Here is a 20016-nt window from a genome sequence, read left to right as displayed (position 1 = left end):
GCATATAACACACATACTTTTACTGGAGACGGTCCATAATGTGAATCTCAAATCCATATCTGTTTGAGATCTCAGCACAAGGTGGATGGAGGCAGGCCCTGGGGTGGGTCATGTTCCTATTGGACAAGGACAGGCTGTTTGTAAAATGTTTACAGTAAATCACCTGAGCAAACAACACCGGCATCCTCAGTAATTCTTGCCTGGGCTGTCTCAAATGCGGAGATGTTGCAGAGAGTCAGGCGAGTCTCATTTCCTGCACACTGGACACTTCTCAGCCCCACAGGGCCTGTTCCTCGCCCAGACTTAGGGGGGTTAAAAGCTTTCTCAGTAACTCCGCACTGGAGCTCCCTGCACACCACGCTGGCATCGTTCATGTCCCACTGATCATCCAGCACTCTGCCCCACACACCATGGAGGGAAATCTCGACTCTCCCATCGCACCGGCTCTCTCCATTCAACAGTCTGAGCGATTCCGAATGACCTGGACCCAGGAGAGATGGGAAATAGACTGTGCACATTAGGAACAATACAAACTCTATAGTAGCTCAGTGAATAAAATGACCCATATTCAAGTCATTGCATTGATACAGGCATCTGCATGTGTCACAAGGAGATAGTGATCGTGTGTGGCAGTGGTGTGTGTGACACAGAGATCCCTTGGCAAAGGCTCCCCAGTCCTTTGAAATTCTGTCCTCAGACCTGACAAACTCACTACACCGAACACGCATCTTGTAGGGAATTTATCCATAAGGGGTAACAGGTAGGTGTCTACAGAAAGCTCATAACTTATCACGACTCAGAACCATTATGAGATGTATGTGCAGGTAACATTTAAGTAATCATGGAAGTATATTGAATGGAGACTTTAAAGTTAGTCACCAGGGATAACAGGTCTCAGTGATGGCCCATTCAAGCAGGAGGGAGCTGTCACCCCTCCCTGGTTAGCCAGTGAGGTAATTTGAGGCTCAATTGCTCCATTCCCAGACTATCAATGGAAACCCTCAGAGACAACTGCAAACAATCAAAACCAAAACAGAGGTAAAAAAGGTAAAAAAGGAACAATACAACAGCAGGGAATCACCCTGCCTATGAATATAGACAAAAGACTGGTTCAGTATAACACAGAGTGGGAGAGGCATTCTGGATCCTGTCACTGAGGAGACATTTTTTGGAGCAGGGGTGTATTTGTGCAAGTTTGGATCCTGATTCCTGTGAAGCCAGACAGCACTGCAACAGACTTAACTTTTCCGGGAAACCTATTTTTTAGATAGGAAAGGTAACTGTTGATAAGCGTAAGCCTTAGGTCATGTTTTATGGTTTTGTCTTATATTGTAACCGTTTGTTTTCACCACTCTCTCTTGTTTCTAGTGAACTTTCCTTCTTAAATAAATTTTCTCCTGTTTTATTATAAGAGCTTACAAGTGCTGTGTATTATACAGGAGTTTACATTAAAACTAGTAAACTAGGGCACACTGCACTTTTGGAGAATCTGTGTCTTCTGTGAATAGCCAGTGTCAGGGGCTGGATATCACAGAGGAGTGATTCAAGGGGACTTGGAGTCTAGGATGCACCTCGTGTTAACCTGCAAGGCAAAGACATGGCTGACATAGCCCGGAGGAGAGTGTTTGAGTGACTAACAGGCTGATGATGTTAACGATCTAACACCCACCCACCATGGGCAAGGCTACCTCTTACCAGAGGCAAGAGACCACTAGGTGCCCTGGGTCCCTCAAGAACAATCACAGTTTAATCAGAGTGTTCCCGCAGTGCACAACACTACAGCTATTCTCTTCTGGAGACTATGGGGAGAAAAGTACAACTTAGAACAGCCCTGAATCTGCTCTTAGTTACACCAGGGTCTGGGCAAGGCCCTACACGGCACCAGAATAAAGAACGTAAATGTGGCTTAAAGCTGCCTTCCCTGCCAACCAAGTGCAGAAACGGAGTGACTGAGAATCAGGTCTATGGTCTCAATAAGAGTTAAATACCTTGAAGACAGAGAATGGCACCTGAGTAGGCAAATGGGTTTTGTGACTGATCTAAGGGAGTTTGGCCAAGGGACATTAATGGCTTGTGGTATTAAGGAAACAATCCACGGTGCTCTGGAGAACAGTGACCAGTGAGTCTTTGTGCCAACATCTCTAGAAAGAACAGAAAAGAGAGAGAGAGAGAGAGAGAGCGAGAACCCTGTTTACAATGGGGAAACTCTAGTACGTGGTCCCACATAGTTTGTTTTGTTTGTTTGTCTTGATTTTAACACAAAGAAATTAACTAATAGATCCAAATATGGTGCGGTGGCAGTCACTGCATACTTATGGTTGGGACTGAGTTTCTTTTATAATTTTGGCCACCCTCCTAACTTATCCTAATAAAGGAGTATTGGCCTCTATGTTGCCCATTGAAATCTGTGGTAAAGGACCATTTTCACTGTCTAAAAAGTAAACCAGTTGAGGGTGCACCTTAAAGTACAAAAGGGTTCACCAGTCTAAAAATCATTTAATGCTTCATTGCTTTGTTTCTTGACAGAACAAGAAGCAATGGTCTCAAGTTGCAGTGGGGGAGGTCAAGGTTGGATATTAGGAAACACTATTTCACTAGGAGGGTGGTGAAGCATTGGAATTGGTTACCTAGGGAGGTGGTGGAAACTCAATCCTTAGAGGTTTTTAAGGCCCGGCTTGACAAAGCCCTGGCTGGGATGATTTACTTGCTTTTGGTCCTGCTTTGAGCAGGGGCTTGGACTAGATGATTCACTCTGCATCATGAAGAAGAGCAGAGTTGAGGCTGGGGGGCTGAACTGAGGGGTGGCAACTCAGAGGGAACAGAACTGATGGATGCCTGGGTAGGGACAGAACTATTTGCTGGGCAGGGGACAGGCAGATGTGGGGGTGAGCGCTCCTGCAGTCGGGGCCAAAATCATCTTACCCAATACAGTGGGGCAGCCACCAGGGGCACTCTCGGTACCAGTCTGATGAATTCTAGCTCTGTCCTAGCAGCTCCTTTCTGTTGGAGTCAAATGCTCCTATTCTTCTTGTTCAGTCTTAGCATCTTCCATGATAAAATGGTCTGGGAGGCAACATTGCTGAAATGTGGAGTACAGGGATTTCTCCAGGTAGTAACTATTATTTTACCTCATGATCCTTGATTCTAGATCATTCTTCCTCTCCCTGTGCTCTGGAGGGCAGTGTCAGACACTGAGGGGCAGGTGTCATTAATCCAGCATTTCTGCTGCACTTACCTGAGCAAATTACATTGGCATCATTGTCATGCGGGCACGGAGATGCCCCCAGGGCAGTCACAGGGCAATGGCCCAAATGGGGTTCAGTCCCTTTACAATGAAATGTGTCTCTCCAGACAAAGCCTGTTCCTTTCCCAAAATACCCTCCTCCTGGAGCTGATACAGCGAACCCACAGTCGAGCTGATGACAGAGAACGTTGGCATCTGATAGATCCCAGTGTGAGTCACAGACAGTTCCCCAGGCACCAAGAACCTGGATCTCCACCCTCCCTGAGCACGCTGTGCTGCCGTTCACCAGCTGGAACGCTGTGTGCCCTGGGGAGAAGGGAGAAGGGGTTTAGAGAGGGAGCCTTGGAGCAATTTCATATCAAATTGATAAGTACGGGAAGTCAGGGGTGACTGATCCCTTTCTTATTGTTAGGGTTTTACAGGAAGCTGATGGCACCCTCTTATCCCAGCTCCCTACAGAGTGAGATTGTTTTATTGCTGCACCCTAATCTAGAATACACAACACTGGGATTTTAAAGACATCATGCTGAATTCTTACTTGAGCATATGGCGCTGGCATCATTTGCATGTGAGCATGTCTGATTCACATGTGATATCCTGGGACAGTATGCAAGGTGTGACTCATTCCCCACGCACTGCAGCTCTTCAGTCCAGATCAGCCCCTGTCCTTCTCCAAAGTGAGCTCCTCCCGGGGTAGATAAAGCTCTTCCACACTCTAATTCATTACAGATAACACTGGCAGCTTTGAGATCAAAGTGTGCATCACAGAGTGTAGCCCATGTTTCACCATGTCTTATTTCCACACGTCCTGAGCAGGGATTATCTCCTCCCACCAGCCGAGGCTGTGAGTAGCCTAGAGAGTCAAACAATCCATCAATGAATGTTACACTTACACTCCATACTCGCCACTACACCTTTCAGTAAATAGACGTTTTTCAAACTTTTTCATAACAATGTTTAGAAATCATGGATTATACCTATGAGTACATTAAAAAATACAGTACTTGTAATTAAATATCTGTTCTTGAAATATGGACCTTTGTGTCACTATTTAGAAACGAACACTACTGTCAGTGTTTTTTAACTAATTGTGAAGGATGTGAGAGAGGCCTGTATTATTTTATGAAGTTTTGCTTGTTTTCTTGCTGTGTTGTCTGCTACAGGATTACTAAAAGTACTCCAAGAAGAGGTGTGTTCTTAATTCAGTTTAGCTAACTTGGGTTAAATAGCAGTGAGGACACACCAGTTCAGCTTTTAACTCAGGGCAGGCCTATACTACAAACGCTGCATCAGCAACTGCACCAGTGCAGCTGTAGTGCTTTGATGAAGACACTCTAAGCCGAAGGGAGAGAGCTCTCCTGTCAGCTTAGTTACGCCAGCTCCACAAGAGCTGGTAGCTATATCAGCAGGAGAAGCTCTCCCACCAACATAGCACTGTCTACACGGACGGTTAAGGTTGGTATAACTAGGTCTCTCAGGGGTGTGGATTTTTCACACCTATGAGCAGTGTAGTTATACCCATAGTGTAGACCTGGCCTGAGATTAGCAGTTCAAATCAAGCCCAGGGCAGCCTGAGGTTGAATTTGAGCTGCTAACCTGAGTTAAAAGGCAAGTTGCCATGTTTTCACTGATATTTTAATTAGAGTTAACTAATGGGGGTTAGCTAACCCACGTTAAGAATACACTTTTTTGCAGTCTATGCATTCCCTGAGGGTTAAATCAGACCTGGATGGTTTGTTTCCACAAGAAACAAGACAATATTTTAGATAACTCATTCACTGATATTCAGAAGAAAATACAGGTGACAATACCTTTGAAATTTTAACACTGTCCATGCTGCGATCAGCTGCTTGGCTAGTGAAGTCAGGGGAGATCCAGGTGGGAAACTGGAATAAAATGCTTTGAAATGGATAAAAAGAATGTCCCTGAAGAGCAGGCAGAGGAAGTGGTTAAGTTATTGCTCAAGGGGAGCAAACTGATACAGAGACGAGCCCTGGAAGATGGGTCTTAACTTTTAAGCAGCTGGACCTGCCTAAGTTTTAAGGAAGATGCTAAGCTTTAGGTAAGATAGAAGCATATTTGTTGTGTAAAAACTTGTTCTGCCTTATTCCTGCTGCTGCGATTAAATAATACTGATACCGAGGCAGTGGCAGTGCGTAACCAGCTGGCTCTGTCCCTGATGTAAGGGCACTCTGCATTGGAGATATTCCCTGGGGGAGGTTGCACTTGTCCTGTGGCCCCATGCTCCAGGTTAGCTCTGCCATTAACCTGCTGTCTGACCTCAGACTAGTCATTTCACCTTTCTGGACCTCCGCTTTTTCCTGTAGTCTTTGTCTGTCTTTTCCATTCAGACTGTGAAGCAGAGACCGATTATTTACTTTGCATTTGTACAGTGCCTTACCGAAAACAAAGGCAAATTTGTATTAAAACCAAAAGAAATTTTGCCAGAGTAAAGACTGAGAAGAAAAAATGTGTAAGGACCTCAGGATTTGGCAATATGAATGGGTCTGAGCCTAACATCCGGGGAGGCAAACTTTAATTGCAAGAATAGGCATGATTTTAGGAGTCAGAGAAGAACACTCCTCTCCCCAAGTGCGAATTGAGGGTGCAAATGTATTTATTTATTATTACTTATTCTTATTATTAATTATTATTATTTATTATTATTATGTTACGGTAGCATGTACAGTGTGCTAGATGCTTTCCAGACATTCTAGAAGGGAAGGTTCCTGCTACAGGGAGTACGTGGTCCAAGGACAGAGAGACAGGTACAGAAAGTTTAGTTTTATACAAAGAAAGTTTTATACAAATTAAATAGATTTACTGGAGACAGCATGGCATGTGAGATAATTAGTGTTGCCCACTCTCCCCACGGTACTGGGTAAGATGATTTTGGCCCCGGCTACAGGAGCTCTCACCCCCACATCTGCCTGTCCCCTGTCCAGCAAATAGGTCTGTCCCTACCTAGCCACCCATCAGTTCTGTTCCCTCCCAGGTGCCAGCCCTCAGTTCAGCCCCCCAGCCTCAACTCTGCCCCTCCAGGGAGCTCCGCCCCCTCCCAAGCCAGTGCTGCGGGAGGGGCAGTGGCATATTAATGCCTAGGCCGGGAAGGCCTAGGCCTAGGGTGGCAAATTTGCAGGGGCGGCAAATTTATAATAGCAGCCAGAGGCTGCTTCCCCCAGTGCCGATTTATACCCTCTGCCCCCAGCCCCACCCCAACTCCACCCCTTCCCCGTCCCCTCCCTGCCCCTATTGGTCCCCTTCCCCAAATCCCCACCCCAGCCTCGCCTCCTTTCCTTCGCGAACCTGTTTCATGCACAAGCACTGGCAGGGAGCGGGGAGAAGCAGGACCTGGCAGCGCCCTTAGGGGAGGAGGCAGAGGTGGAGCGGAGGTGAGCTGGGGTGGGGGCGGCAATTATTTCTGGGCCTAGGGGCGGCAAAATCATTAATCGACCACTGGGGAGAGGGGAAGCCTGTTGCTCACAGGAAGGGAGGGAAACGGGGGGGAAGAGCCACCCTGAGCTGATGGCTCTTTGCTCCCCCACCCTCCAATGAAAATGGCTTCAGGTTGCTGAAGGGAAAGGGGGAGGAAGAGAGCTCTGCCGGAAACAGTTATGACTGGGGTTGTTTTACCCCAGGAGGCGGGCAAGTAAGGCAGCCAGCCAATCAGAGGACTCAGGATGGAGCTTCTTGCCCCATTGTAGGACTGGGCCCCAGACCAGCCACAGTTGTGTCACTTGTGGAAAAAACTGCAAGAGTGGGCAACTCTGGGCTATAAGAGGGACTAAATGTGAAGAGGGCAGGGCCCTTGTAGATGAGATCCCAGAGGCCACAGTGTGCGCAGAGGGACATGTAGTGAAAGGCACAGAGATTTTAGAAATAGAACAAGGGGGGTTTTCTGCTTTGCCTTCGGGTTTCTGAGCCTTTAGGGGTCACTTGTTCAAACTTTTCAACCCACCCACAAAGGCTAGAAACTTCCTTTTGAAAGTATGACACAAAACAAAATGGCAAGAGTTGGTACCACTGCAGCTGTGAGGAGAGAATGATATTTTTGGTCTCACCTCTCGCCTACAGCTCTAGCAGGCGCAGAGGTCGTGTTTTAGAATCCGAGCCTGTCCTACCAGAGCTGCTGGAGCCTGAATCCCCTCTTCCATCCATCTCACCTGTTTGCCTTTCTGGGATCCGCACTAGCTCATCCTTTGCCCATGTCTGGCTTTAGAGCATGAGCTGTACAAAGGGTCCAGCCAGGCCAGGAGAGCACTGAGCTGCCAGCCTCCTGCTCACCTAGCTGCACCACTGGCAGCTTCTCCTTCCTTAGATTTTATTTATTTTTCCTCATGTGTTCCACAGAGTCCTGCAGGCTTTTATTTGTGTGTAACCCCAACCTACGGTTGCCAGCCCTTGGAGTTCAGGATTCAGCCTCTAGAGGGCCTTATCCTAAAGGACTACAGCTATAATGGCTACTAGAGCCTCCTGACCCCATTTCCAGCCTGCTTGGAGTTAGGGGTGGGGACAGAAGGAACTAAAAACCTTGTCCAAGGGCAACAGGGAGGCTTCTGCATGGGGGATCTAGATGAGCAGTCCACTGAGCCTATGACAAGCCAGAGCTGCACAGCTCTCAGCGACAAGATAGACTGATTTTACACAGTGAGTTTTAGTTTGGAAGCTGGAAGAGAGACAGCACCACTCAGAGATTCATGCTCTTAGAATCTAGCTGCATGGACCAGGCAGCACCAGCATTTGGAGAGAGAGATCCTATCTGGGACTCGCTACCGATAGCCAACTGAGACCTTAGGAGGATTTCAGACCAGGGAATAGCAAGCCTGGTTGGATCCAGGACATGATCCTGCCCCATTCGGGGATGGAGAAATACTAAGGGGACTTTTGTGTAAACTGGCCAATGCTGCAGCGGTGCAGACCCTATACCAGGATACACAAACTCAGCCATACTGTCTGCCTTGGTAGGGGGCCAGGCAGACAGCTGGGGTTTGGAAGAATTTATGAGTGTTAAATTCTGGAGAATAGGCTTACTTATTACAAGAGATGACCAGCAATTTTGCCACTCAAGTTACTGGTTTTATGGTAAGTATGAATGAGGGTGGGTGAGTATGTATGTTGTACTGAGAGTTTTGTACTGATTTGTGCAGGTGGTGAATGAGGAGTGTGGGCTAAGGTGAGGAGCTGTGTGTGTTTGATGTTATTGTGTGTTCTGTGAGTGGTTGTGTTGATTTGTGTGTGGGTTGTGTTGTGCTGGGAAAGCTATGTTGATTTGTTTGGGTGTGTCAGTTGCCTTGGGGAGTTTGTGGTGAGTTGTATGGGTGGCAAATCAAACTTTGAAGAACAGTGGCATTTGGGCCAAGGACCCCATGATCTGTGCTGTCCCTCTTGTACCACTGACTCATTACAACCAATTAAATTGTTGCATGAAAATTAGCTGTAGAGTAGGGGTGGTGAATGGTTGAGTTAACTCTAATATCACAGTGGTTTAGGACTCTTGGCATGGCATAGATGGGTACGTTACCGTTATATTATATATAGATTAGTTAACCTTAACCTTTTCCTTCCCTTGAGCCTAGTTTCCTGTTCACAGTAAAGTTACCACCACTGCTATGCTGTTATTTTTTATGTGTCCTTCCTTTGCTGGGGTTTGTTCTATTTACTTGATTGTCTCCTGTGAACAAGCAAATAAAAAAATAAAATAAAACAAGCACCTATCAGCGGGAACAAAATAGCTGTAATCAAAACCAGCATGAAATAACTCCCTAAAAAACTTAATAAAAAGACAAAATAATAAAATAATTAAAAAAAAAGAAATTAAAGAAACAAGCACTCATCAAACATCAATTGATTAGAGCATAATCATTCAAAAATCATTGGTCCCAATGAGAAAAATCATTATATAAACAGGGTGCCTTGCCATGAAACTTTGGATTTGTCCTGCCAAGACTTCCCCAGAGCATCGTGTCGCAACTGACAGAACCGAGCTCCTACCTACCGGGCCACTAGATTGCGCCGGACTCTGGACTGGTAACTATAACATTGACTGGCGGGACAGTGTGTGTGCGTGTGATTGAATGCATATGCTAATTGTTGTATCTTCAATAAATGTGGCATATTGCCTTTTCCCCTGAAAAAGATCTCGTGTGCTTCTTATAAGCATAACAATAGTAAGTGCCAGGGAGAGAAAAGGCCATACCCCAGGAGAGAGGGCACCTGTGTTAGTACATCAGGTGCCAATGCCTTTGTCTGTCACACTGTGTACTCAAAGAATATCATAGAATATCAGGGTTGGAAGGGACCTCTGGAGGCCATCTAGTCCAACCCCCTGCTCAAAGCAGGACCAATCCCCAACTAAATCATCCCAGCCAGGGCTTTGTCAAGCCTGACCTTAAAAATTTCTAAGGAAGGAGATTCCACCACCTCCCTAGGTAACACAATATGTCTATGTCTAGTGGAAGGTGTATGTGCACAGGAGACCCTTCCCATACTAGATGCAATTATGCAATTTTACTCAGCCCTTGCACAACCACAACAGGAATTTGGTGAATTCTGATCACTCCATTTTATGATAGATACTCATAAATCAGAGAATGCTATAAGGAGTGAGACTATGCAGACACACTGTGGACTGGGGGGCAAGGAAACTGTGGCCAAATGCACCCCTGTAATCACAACCTGCACACTATTGTAATAATCTTTGTATAAAATATGCCTTCTGAGGTATCATTTGGAAACTAATAACTCACTGGGCAATAATATCATGGGGAAATGTGTGTAGCATCATTATGTGTGAAGTTATGAAATTCCCCTGTATGATGTTAAAGGGACATGTTCAAATTCTTGTGGTCTGATTAGGCAGAACTGGTCAAGTAGGTCTTAAACAAAGGGATGTGCAGTTACCTCAGTTTACATATACTCTGTAAACAGAGTCCTCAGACAGCAGGGGAGAAAATAAAGGAGACAAAGAAAATCTGCATCTCAGAACATACAGGTTTCAGAGTAACAGCCGTGTTAGTCTGTCTTTGCAAAAAGAAAAGGAGTACTTGTGGCACCTTAGAGACTAACCAATTTATTTGAGCATGAGTGAGCTGTAGCTCACGAAAGCTCATGCTCAAATAAATTGGTTAGTCTCTAAGGTGCCACAAGTACTCCTTTTCTTTTTTCAGAACATACAGGTGAAATAAACAACATGAAGCATCTTTCCTTACTAGATTCCATGTCTCCTTCTGCTCAGCTGGACAGAATTTTATGAGGGGGACTGAACTATATAAGTAAAGGGCAAACACCCAGGGGTATCTCTCTTCCTGTCCATCTCCAGTCTGACAGAGTGATTTCCAGTTTGGTAGCATTTTACATTCATGCACAACATACCCAAAAGTGAAGAATCAGGCTCTGAATTTCACTCTGGTGGTTGGGAATAATTTTCTAAAAGCCTGAGTGATCATGCAGTTGAATAAACACTGTGGGAGATAACAGATCTACCATTAGATGTGTGACATGAGGTTAGACAAGACTCTAATGGGAAATGCCTTGCATGATCATAGAATATCAGGGTTGGAAGGACCTCAGGAGGTCATCTAGTCCAACCCCCTGCTCAAAGCAGGACCAATCTCCCATAGTTGCCCCAGATCCCTAAATGGCCCCCTCAAGGACTGAACTCACAACCCTGGGTTTAGCAGGCCAATGCTCAAACCACTGAGCTATTCCTCCCCCCCAAATGATGCTGTAATTGGATCTGGCTACTCTTTGCCACTAAAAGTTCCTATTGTCTGATACTTTCTAAGCTCTCAAATGGCTGCATAGAGAAAAGTATGGGTCTATTTCCTTTGAAAACATTATTACTCAACAGGATTTTATGGGCTTTCCAGGTAGGCACACCAATGCCATGGCGATAGGCGCAGTTTAAATATGTACATAGAATAGCTTATTAAATACCAATACTTTCCCTAGTTTGGATATACAAAATAAATTTGAAACCCATGAAAGGAAAATGGAAAATGTGGTATTGAGACAACTGCAGTGAGGTTAATAAAGGAGACTCTAAAGATATCTGGGTTGGGAATTACATAGGGATTTGCTCACTATAATGGGAGAGTAATAATTTCAGGATTTGATCATATTTACCCACTTCTACATTAGTTTGTGGGAATGGAACAAACTCTGGATTCAATCCCTTTTCTCACATGGCAAGTAGAAGGATGGCTGATTTCTTACCTGAGCAGGTCACTCCAGCATGGAAAGGATGAGAGCATGTTGAATTTACATTCTGTGTTAAAAATCTGCAGTCCCAGATTGTTGACTCACTCCCATGACAAACATCTCCTACTACCAAGTATGGTGTGGAATCTTCTCCAAAGTGGGCAGCACCATGGACACTAACTGCAGAACCACATCCCAAGTGTTTGCAAGCTACTGCAGCATGTTTCATAGGTGAGACAGTAGAACACAGAATGGCGCTCAGTTCACCAATCTTAATCATCGCTCTCCCAGCACATGGGTTGCTTCCGTTGACCAACTTTAGATCAGTAGTTCCACCTTCAAGTAGAATCAGGACAGAGTTATTGGAGAGAGCACTGAGCCACATCCCCATTATTATTACTAATGGAGCTAGTCAAATAGTATTTGAAAAATATAATACGGTAACTCCTCGCTTAACATGGTAGTTATGTTTCTGAAAAATGCTACTTTAAGCGAAATGATGAGTGCAGTGGAGGGCAACGAAAATGATTTGGGGGCTTGGGGACATGAATTATGAGGAGAGGCTGAGGGAGCTGGGGTTATTTTGTCTGCAGAAGAGAAGAGTGAAGGGGATTTGATAGCAGCCTTCAACTACCTGAAGGGGGGTTCCAAAGAGGATGGAGCTCGGCTGTTCTCAGTGGTGGCAGATGACAGAACAAGAAGCAATGGTTTCAGTGGAGGAGGTCTAGGTTGGATATTAGGAAACCCCATTTCACTAGGAGGGTAGTGAAGCACTGGAATGGGTTACCTAGGGAGGTGGTGGAATCTCCATCCTCAGAGGTTTTTAAGGTCCAGCTTGACAAAGCCTTGGCTGGGATGATTTAGTTGGTGTCGGTCCTGCTTTGAGCAGGGGATTGGACTTGATGACCTCCTGAGGTCTCTTCCAACCCTAATATTCTATGATTCTATGATTTGCAGCAAATATTGTACAAAGGTTGTTGTGTGAGGTGTCTATGAAAAGGTTATGATTTGCTGGTTATGATTATGCTATCTGTATGTGTGTATCATTTTTGTAATCGAAGTTTATTAATATTGGCTATGTACTTGTATCTCAATGTGTAGCATTAGTGAAACATTTGGTCAGTTTCTTGAGAAAGGAATTTGCAGATTAAGTGCCCAATCAAAAAACACTTAAGTGACAATGGACCTCAGGAGACTCCAATCCACATGAAAAGTCTTCCTGGGATGTTCAAGGTAGCATGTGAGCAATGGCTGATCTCCCTGTAAAAGAACTGAGTCATGCATGGACATGTGACTTGCCCATGTGGCTACAAACTCCATGTTGTTGCTGTGATTTTGCACAAGAGAAAAAAGGGGTTTCCGCCCACAAGAGAAAGAATATAAAAGGCCCTGGAAATCCCTCCATTTTGTCTTCAATCCTGCTTCTTACTTCTGGAGGAACCTTGCAACAAACTGAAGCTCTGAACAAAGTACAGACGCTCCCCGACTTACACAATCGTTCTGTTCCGTGTAACTCAAATTTTGCGTAAGTCGGAAACGTATACCTGATCATTAAGCAAAAAAAAAAAACCCCTCCTATTTCTAGTTTATGGAACTTTTTCTGTAAGTGCGGATTTGCGTAAGTCGGGTCTTGCGTAAATCAGGGAGCGGTTTGTACTGCCCATCCCAGCTGTGGATGTACTCCAGAGACTTGACTTGAAACTGCAGTTTATTCCATCACTGCTACAAGCCTGAACCAAGAACTTTGCCATTACTGTATGTAATTGATTCCATTTAACCAATATTAACTCTTATTAATATTTATTTCTTTTATGAATAAACCTTTAGATTTTAGATTCGAAAGGATTGGCAACAGCGTGATTTGTGGGTAAGATCTGACTTGTATATTGACCAGGGTCTGGGGCTTGGTCCTTTGGGATTAAGAAAACCTTTTTTCTTTTACTGGGGTATTGGTTTTCATAACCATTTGTCCGCATAACAAGTGGCACTGGTGGTAATACTGGGAAACTGGAGTGTCTGAGGGAATAGCTTCTATAACTTAAGGTCAGCCAGTGGGGTGAGACCAAAGTCTTCGCTGTTTGGCTGATTTGGTGTGCCTTAGTAATAAAAGAAACCCAGCCTTGGGCTGTATTTGCCCTGCTCTAAGCAATTTGTCCTGAATCGATACTCTCAGTTATGTCCCGCCAGAGGCAGCATTGTTACAGCTTGATCCCTGTCCCCCCATTGACTCAAACCCTCCCAAGTGGTTCATAGTTAATTCTGTGTCCTTCTTTTAGAATGGCACGCCCCGCACACAGCCAATCAAGTTTGCACAGAGTAGCAGGGAAGGGGAAAGGGAGAAAGGGGGAAGGGGCTCTACCCAGTTCCACACCCTTTTTCGTTTCTTACAGGAAGTAGATAAGGGAATAGATTCAAAAGTTTTATGACTACTGGAACTGAAGATACCTCAAGGGAGGAGAATTCACCAGGATAGAATTACTTAGGCCTGGTCTACACTTAAAATTTAGATCAATATAGCTACATCTCTCAGGATGTGAAAAATTCACACCCCTGTTCACCATAGCTATGCCAACCTAAACCCTGTTGTAGATGTGGCTAAATTGATGTAAGAATGAAAGTTAGATTAAGTAAATCGATGGAAAAGTCTCCATCACTGTGGGAAGCATCTACACCGGGGTGCTCCAACAGCACACCTGCAGCACCATAGCTGTGCTGGTGTAGTGCTTGTAGTGTAGATACACCCTTTGACTGTAAGCTCTTTGAGGCAGGGACCATCTCTTTTTCTGTCTCGGTACAGATGAAGCACGGTAGGGTCCTGGTGCATGACTGGGGCTCCTAGGCACTATGGTAATACTACCGATAAGAAAGAAATACATTTTCAAAGAGGAAGAGGAGATGATGATGACAAAACTAGCACAGGGCCACGGGTCTTGTCTGTGCTTTCCACCAGCTACATGAGCATTCTGTTGAAGCTAAGTCCTTCTGAATAATGGAGGAATATCTGCAGGACAGTAACAAAGCACTATCTACAGCTGATCAAATACTAAAAAATGAAGTTGGTGAATTATTTGCATATTGATTCAATCATATCTCAGCTCCTTAGCATCGCCACCTTCAGGAATATTCAGAAATCTAACCAGACACTCTGGTGACCTTCCCCAGACCTGGTGAAGACCTCTGTGAAGCACAAAAGCTTGTATCTTCCATCAACAGAAGTTGGTCCAATAAAAGATGTTAGGATGCTGGAGCAGGGAGGTGGGTGGAGTATGTGATCCATTGTGGAGGTAAAAGAATTATTAGTTATTAGAGAATTGAGGTAAATTTGTGAATTTGACTCCCAACCTAACTCTATCTGTCTATTCTAGCCTAGTGTAGGCTTTTCTATAGAACGTATAATTGCAGCAGCTATATACTACCTCTCCTACTCTACACAGCAAGGTCACCAAGGCCCAGGATAGATTGTCTGGAGACTATTGGCCATATTAGTTCATACACATGAATTCAAAGTTGAACACACATATTTGAGCAAATCTTCCAATGTCTTTCTAGGTGACACAAGGTAGGTGGGGTGGAGTTTAATCCCTTACTGCTCCAGTCAGTCCTGTACCTTCCAGCACCCATACTCCCTTCTTGTTTTTGCATTTGTTATCCCACATACTCAGTTGTGTTTTGGGCCTTGAGGTCCCTCCCCTCAAGCAAGGGGTCCAACATTTAGTTTTGGGTGTGCCTAGGCTCACCTTTTTCCAGAATCCAAATAAACCTGTCATTTCCAGGAAGAAATTATTGTGGGCTGGAAATATACAAGTGGCAGGATGTCTGGTTTCTTACCTACACAGGTTACTTCCAGCATAGTTTCAGGATTTGATCATATTTACCCACTTCTACATTAGTTTGCAGGAATGAAACAAGCTCTGGATACAATCCCTTTTCTCTAATGCCAAGTAGCAGGATGGGTAATTTCTTACCAAAGCAGGTCACTCCAGTATAGAAAGGATGAGAGCATGTTGACTCTGTATTCAGATTTTCCAGCCTGCAGTCCCAGATTGTTGATTGATAACATACATCTCCTACCATCAAGTATGGTCTGGAATCTTCTCCAAAATGGGCAGCATTATGGACACCAAATGCCTCTCCACATCTCAAATGTTGGCAGATTTCTGCAGCACGGGAAGCAGTAAAACACAGCTTCATCCACTGACCATTACGTTCAATCTCCACTCTCCCAACACATGGGTTGCTTCCATTGAACAGCCTGAGATCAGCAGCTCCACCTTCAAACACAATCAGGACACAATTACCAGAGAGAGCACTGAGCCACGTCCCCATCATTATTATGAATGGAGCTGGTCAAATAGTATTCAACAAATATAATATTTGGCAAATAGCAGTGGTTTATGCTTTGTGAATCTTTCACAAACAAGTCCCAATGTTTTTTCTAAAATATTCTGTAATCTCTGTTTCAAAATATTTCATTGGCACTATATGGAGATGGTAAAATTGTTAATAATGATACAAAAAAGGCAGGAGTGTTCAATAAATAATTTTGTTGTATATTGAAAAAAGCAAGATATTTTAGTCATATCACATGAGGATGATGAAATACCTTCTAGTCCATTTGTAACTAAAGAGGATGTTAAACTATTTACTGGGGATAAACATTTTAAAATCAGCAGGGCCAGATAACTTGCACCCAAGAGCAGGCTGAGAAGATTTCTAGCCTGCTGATGTTCATTTTTAAGAAATCTTGGAATACTGGGGAAATTCCCACAACGCTGATGAGATTACTAGAATGGTTGCCCGACTGGGATTCCAGGGCGGCCACAGTGAGATTGCTTAATCAGGGAAAACTGCAAAGAATGGGACAGACAATTCCAAAAATTGGTGGTTATTTCTAATAATTAGATTCACCAAGCCAGCAACAAAACAGCTTCTACAATACCTACTGGTTACCCAGAAACCATAAATACTGTTCGCTTAAAGCAACCCAGACTTGGGCTCCCACCCAGACAGCCAAGTCAAATATGATGAGGGGATTACTGAAAATCTTGTTTATCATATAAAAAGTTGTACCAATCCCAACGAATCAGACACATTACCCTCCAGGTCAATGAATATTTCAGATCTTATCCAAATACATGCTTACAGCCAATTCTTATTAACTAAACTAAAATTTATTTTTAAAAAAAGAGAGAGTATTGGTTAAAAGATCATTATATATACAGATATGAATAAAGTTCTTAGGTCAGTTTCATAGTAGAGATGGTGAGCTTTAGAGTTGAAAGGAATTAGTTTAGTTGAAACAGAATTAGTTTAGTTGAAACAGAATTAGTTTAAAGAAAAGGAGTACTTCTGGCACCTTAGAGACTAACAAATTTATTTGAGCATAAACTTTCGTGAGCTACAGCTCACTTCATCGGATGCATGCAGTGGAAAACACAAGTGCCACAAGTACTCCTTTTCTTTTTGCGGATACAGACTAACACGGCTGCTACTCTGAAACCTGTCAGAATTAGTTTAATATGTTATAGGCCAAGGTCCAATATCAGGGTGATCCAAGACTGGAGACCTCAGTCTTGTGACTCAAACTTCCCCTGAAGAAGCTTAAGGATATCTAAGATAACAGTATCAGGGCCCTGGAGTTCTTTTTATAGTTCTCTGGCAGCCTCTTAACAGCATGCAGTCCTCCGGCGAACAATAGGCAATCATCGTGGCTTTGAAGTAAGACCTCTATTTCCTAAGCACCACCAGTAATTAGCTGCATGAATTAGAATAAGGCAACTGCCCATCTCCCCCCAGTTACAGGTAGCTGTCATAAATATAAAGGGAAGGGTAAACCCCTTTAAAATCCCTCCTGGCCAGAGGAAAAATCCTCTCACCTGTAAAGGGTTAAGAAGCTAAAGGTAACCTTGCTGGCACCTGACCAAAATGACCAATGAGGAGACAAGATACTTTCAAAAGCTGGGAGGAGGGAGAAAAACAAAGGGTCTGTGTCTGTCTGTGTGATGCTTTTGCCAGGGACAGAACAGGAATGGAGTCTTAGAACTTAATAAGTAATCTAGCTAGAGATGCATTAGATTATGATTTCTTTAAATGGCTGAGAAAATAGCTGTGCTGAATAGAATGAATATTCCTGTCTGTGTGCCTTTTTTGTAACTTAAGGTTTTGCCTAGAGGGATTCTCTATGTTTTGAATCTAATTACCCTGTAAGGTATTTACCATCCTGATTTTACAGAGGTGATTCTTTTTTACTTCTATTAAAAGTCTTCTTGTAAGGAAACTGAATGTTTTTTCATTGTTCTAAGATCCAAGGGTTTGGGTCTGTGGTCACCTATGCAAATTGGTGAGGATTTTTACCAAACCTTCCCCAGGAAGTGGGGTGCAAAGGTTGGGAGGATTTTGGGGGGAAAGACATTTCCAAACTATGTTTTCTCAGGAACCCAGATAAAGTTTGGTGGTGGCAGTGGAAGTCCAAGGGCAAAGGGTAAAATAGTTTGTACCTTGGGGAAGTTTTAACCTAAGCTGGTAAAAGTAAGCTTAGGACGTTTTCATGCAGGTTCCCACATCTGTACCCTAGAGTTCAGAGTGGGGAAGGAACCTTGACAGTAGCTTACTACAAACTTCAAAGAGAAATAAAGACAATGATATTGTTACATTCACGGTTCATCTAAATGTTAACATTTCCTTTTGATCTCTGAATTAACAGAACATAGTGACAGACAGGAACCATTTGGTTACATTGTTAACCTCTAACAAGATACAGGTAAACATTTTCTAATTCTCTATCAATACAAGTCTACATTTCAAAGCTCAAGTTTATCTAATATGGAATGGCCCTAATTACCATTTACATACTTTTTAATATGTCTCTAAAGGTTGAATTTGGGTTCTGTAGCCTGCTTTTGGACTCAGTGTCACAGGTGGATACAAGTAACTGTAAATGTAAGATACTTAGACTTTTGTAAGGTGTTTGATTTAGTACTGTACATCATTCTGATTAAAAATAAGCACTATACAATACAGTAACTCCTCGCTTAAAGTTGTAGTTATGTTCCTGAAAAATGCTACTTTAAGCAAAACAATGTTAAGCGAATCCAATTTCCCCATAAGAATTCATGTAAATGGGGGCGGGTTAGGGTCCAGGGAAATTTTTTTTGCCAGACAAAAGACATTATATACATATACAGTATAAGTTTTAAATAATTTTAAACAAACTATTTAATATTGTACTCATCAATGATGATTGTGAAGCTTGGTTGAGGCGGGGCGTAGTGGGGTCGGGGCACGGGGGTTTGGCGTGGGGTCTGACACTTCTGCCAGGGAGTGGGGTCGGCGGCTTGCCCACTCCCCAGCTGGAATGCCAGGTGGGCAGAACGGGGCAAGCCCCCACACCCCGACCCTGCTCCCCACTGGGTGGAGTGGGGTGAGTCAAACAACCTTAAATGAGTGTGACTTTAAACGAATATGTTCTTTAATAGATCAGCAACCTAATAATGAAACAATGTTAACCAGGACGACTTTAAGTGAGGAGTTACTGTAATAATAAAGCACATTAAATGGATTATGATCTCCAAAAGTGGCTGTTAATGAGGAATCATGATTGAATGGTGTGTTTGTAGTGGGCTTCTGCACTCATACTGTGCTGAACAGCAATGATCTGGAAGTAGCTATATAAGTCATTGCTGATAATATTTAGAGATGACACAATGATTGGCAGAGTGGTAAATAATGGGTAGTAAGTAGGAGTAGGGAATTGATTTTACCTTTGTATATGGCAGTTCTTGTGTTCACATATTTTAAAGGACATTGAAAAACTGGAGAGGGTACAGAGAAGAGCCACTATAATGATTTGAGGGCTGGAGAAAATGCCTTATAATGAGACACTTAAAGAGATCCATCTGGTTTAGCTTGTCAGAAAGAAGTTTGAGAGGTGACTTGATTAGTCTTGTCACAGGGATGCCTCTATACTGGGCTGCAATACTTTGGCCTCATTTTGGTTGTTGGGTTTAGTGTGTGGGTGCTGGCAGCCTGTGATATACAGGAGGTCAGATTAGATCAGGGGTTCCCAAACTTGGTTCGTGGCTTGTTCAGGCTAAGCCCCTGGTGGACCGTGAGACCCTTTGTTTATCTGAGTGTCCACAGGTACGACCATTTGCATCTGCCAGTGGCCGCGGTTCGCCATTCCCGGCCAATGGGAGCTGCGGGAAAAGGCGCGAACCAAGCCACCGCTTCACGCAGCTCCCATTGACCGGGAATGGTGAACCACGGCCACTGGGAGCTGTGAGCAGCCGTACCTGTGGACGCTCAGGTAAACAAAGCGTCTTACGGCCTGCCAGGGGCTTACTTGGAACAAGCCGCGAACTAAGTTTGGGAACCCCTGGACTAGATGAACAGGTGGTTTCTTCTGGTTCTAAACTCTATAACTCAGATGGTGGGTTTGGCTTTCATACGACAAAAGTCACAGGTGCTTTCTCCGAGGGAAAATTTGTTATCACTTATTTGCCCTACCCTGGGCTAGGAAAGAATATGCAGAAAAATATTCCAAACACAAAACCCGAAGTCAAAATTCAGGTTTC

The 20016-nt window shown here is 43.9% G+C and overlaps 1 protein-coding gene across 2 annotated transcripts in view; it reads right to left on the bottom strand.

Moving 5' to 3' along the window:
• LOC125632826 (scavenger receptor cysteine-rich domain-containing protein SCART1-like) overlaps positions 1 to 20016 on the bottom strand; it is a 68168-nt gene that overhangs the window by 23999 nt on the left and 24153 nt on the right. For both annotated transcript variants that reach the window (XM_048841662.2, XM_075120097.1), the window contains exons 2-6: positions 15409 to 15714; positions 11459 to 11779; positions 3783 to 4097; positions 3236 to 3550; positions 164 to 481 (exon numbers count right to left, since the gene is read on the bottom strand). In XM_048841662.2, the coding sequence (XP_048697619.2) occupies positions 164 to 481; positions 3236 to 3550; positions 3783 to 4097; positions 11459 to 11779; positions 15409 to 15714 (1575 nt within the window). The remainder of the gene's footprint in view (positions 1 to 163; positions 482 to 3235; positions 3551 to 3782; positions 4098 to 11458; positions 11780 to 15408; positions 15715 to 20016) is intronic.

The sequence above is a fragment of the Caretta caretta genome, chromosome 1 (assembly GCF_965140235.1).
Source record: "Caretta caretta isolate rCarCar2 chromosome 1, rCarCar1.hap1, whole genome shotgun sequence".
Lineage (NCBI taxonomy): Eukaryota > Metazoa > Chordata > Testudines > Cheloniidae > Caretta > Caretta caretta.
This window is presented reverse-complemented; position numbering and strand designations above follow the sequence as displayed.